The sequence below is a fragment of the Pygoscelis adeliae genome, unplaced genomic scaffold (assembly GCF_000699105.1).
Source record: "Pygoscelis adeliae isolate BGI_AS28 unplaced genomic scaffold, ASM69910v1 Scaffold399, whole genome shotgun sequence".
In the NCBI taxonomy this organism is placed as follows: domain Eukaryota; kingdom Metazoa; phylum Chordata; class Aves; order Sphenisciformes; family Spheniscidae; genus Pygoscelis; species Pygoscelis adeliae.
This window is the reverse complement of record NW_008825609.1, coordinates 1,841,665-1,843,596: the sequence shown is the minus strand read 5'-3', so window position 1 is coordinate 1,843,596 and position 1,932 is coordinate 1,841,665. Positions and strand designations below refer to the sequence as shown.

The window sequence follows — 1,932 nt, the reverse complement described above, 5'->3', positions numbered from 1 at the left end:
TGGCAGCTGGGGACCTCCCTGGGCACCAGGGGGGTGTTGGGGCAGCCCCCCCAGGCTGGCTGACCGGGTTGCCCCCTTTGGGGATGGTGGTGGCTGGTTTCTCAGGGGGACTGTGTTTTGGGGGCAGGTGGGGAGCTCTCCACCAGGAGGAGAAGAGGCACAGGGGACACAGAGTCCAGTAAGATCAACGGGCTGCTGGAGAGCAAGACGTACGACACCTATGCCTCTTCATCTGGGTACTCCTCAGAAGATGACTACGCCGGTAGGGATGCTGGGGAGACGTCCACAAGGGGACCAGTCCAGGGCCTGGCTGTGCCCAGGGTGCTGCCAGCCCCCCCTGTGTGCCACCCCCTGTGCAAAGCCTTTGCCCTGGGCGACGCACAGAGATGCAGTCTCTGTTTGGTGACTTACTGCCTCGCTTCTTCCTTTCCAGGTCACTTTTACTCAGGCCAGAGTAGCTCTGGGTCAGGGCTGAGGACTGCAGCCTCCCGGGTGGGCTCCTTCCTCTGGCAGGTGCTCACCTCCCCGGGTGAGTGGAGGGCCGGTGGGGGGGTTGCTGGCAGCACCTTTCTTCCCTGCCAGCATCTCCTCTCCCCACGTGCTGTGTGTGCTGTTCCCTGATCGGGTGGGGGGTTTTTAGCTCTCTGTGGGAGCATCCTCGGGGACGGAAGGGACATCTCTGCTGGGACCCGGCCTGAGGCTTGGTTTCTCTCCTGGTAGTTCGGTTCGTGGGCTGGCTGTTCTCTGGGCTGGCAGCTGCCTGGCACCGCCTCACCGGCATGGCTCCCCACCTGGGCGGCGTCCCCTTTTCCAGGTGAGCGTGGTGGCAGAACACCGGGATGTGGGAGGCATGGGGAAAATCCGCAGGACCCTGGAGAGGGGGTGCCCCGCAGAGCCCAGCACACGTGGGGTGGGTGTCTTGTGCCAAAGCCCGGCTGGGCTTTGCTTTCCCTCTGGCCCCCATCCAGAGGAGCGCTGCGGTGGGGGAAGGTGGCTGCAGCCTGCAGGTGCCTCTTTCTTCTCCGTGCTCCAGGCGTTACCCACGGCTGAAGAGGTCCCTGCTTCTGCTGCTGCTCCTCCTGCTCCTCGCTGCTGCCGCCTATGGTGAGTCGGCCTGGCTTGATCTGTTGCCCTGAGATCTGGGGCAATGCAGAGCATCCCACTGCCATACCCGGGGGATGGGATGGCACCAAGCTCAGTGCTCGTGGCTGTTGGTACCCTGGTGCATCTGCACCCCTGTGCTGGGACCTCCTGGTAACCCCAGGCGATGCTCATGGCTGAGCACGTCCACCCTGTCCCCCGCTGTGGCACGTTACTGGCCTGGTGTTTTAACCATCTCATCCCCCTGCATGTCCAGGAGCTTGGTACTTCTACCCGTATGGGCTGTCGACACGCAGCCTCCCCGCCTTCCCGTGGTGGGGAGCTGGAAAGCTTTCCTCCTCCGAAGTACCTGGGGCAGGGGACCTGACCACGCTGGACCAGGTAAGCCTTGGCAAAGGTGCGGCGGTGGCCCGGGTGGGGTGGGTGCCTTGCAGGGAGAGCCAGGACAGTGTGGTCCACGGCTGAAGGAGCCCTTCCAGGGGATGGGGAAGTGGTGGAGGATGGAGCAGATGGTGGCTCCATGCTGGTGGAGATGGCTCTCCCAGCTTGTGGCCATCTCACTCTCAGGGTGTCCCAGGAATGGAGCAGGGGGAACATCTGCCCTCTCCTGGGAAGCAGCAGATGAATAAGATGCCACTGACTCTGGGGACTGGGTGGCCTGGGTCCCCTTTCACAGGGGTTCCTGTGGAGCAAGCAGCCCCCCAGGGGTCTGCATCTCCCTGGGGGGGGCTGCATCATGCCCTGCCTTTGCTGCTGCAGGGGCTGCGGGGGGAGCACCGGCTCCTGGCTCGCTTCCAGGCCCTGGAGAAGCGCTTCGAGGCGCTGGAGGCC

At 64.2% G+C, this 1,932-nt stretch overlaps 1 protein-coding gene across 1 annotated transcript in view; it reads left to right on the top strand.

Annotated features, from left to right (window-relative positions):
• Positions 1-1,932, top strand: part of SUN2 (Sad1 and UNC84 domain containing 2) — a 13,309-nt gene that overhangs the window by 4,147 nt on the left and 7,230 nt on the right. Inside the window, exons 2-7 of the mRNA XM_009332677.1 lie at positions 128-262; positions 434-529; positions 721-814; positions 1,034-1,104; positions 1,358-1,482; positions 1,861-1,929. Coding sequence (XP_009330952.1) covers positions 128-262; positions 434-529; positions 721-814; positions 1,034-1,104; positions 1,358-1,482; positions 1,861-1,929 — 590 coding nt within the window. The remainder of the gene's footprint in view (positions 1-127; positions 263-433; positions 530-720; positions 815-1,033; positions 1,105-1,357; positions 1,483-1,860; positions 1,930-1,932) is intronic.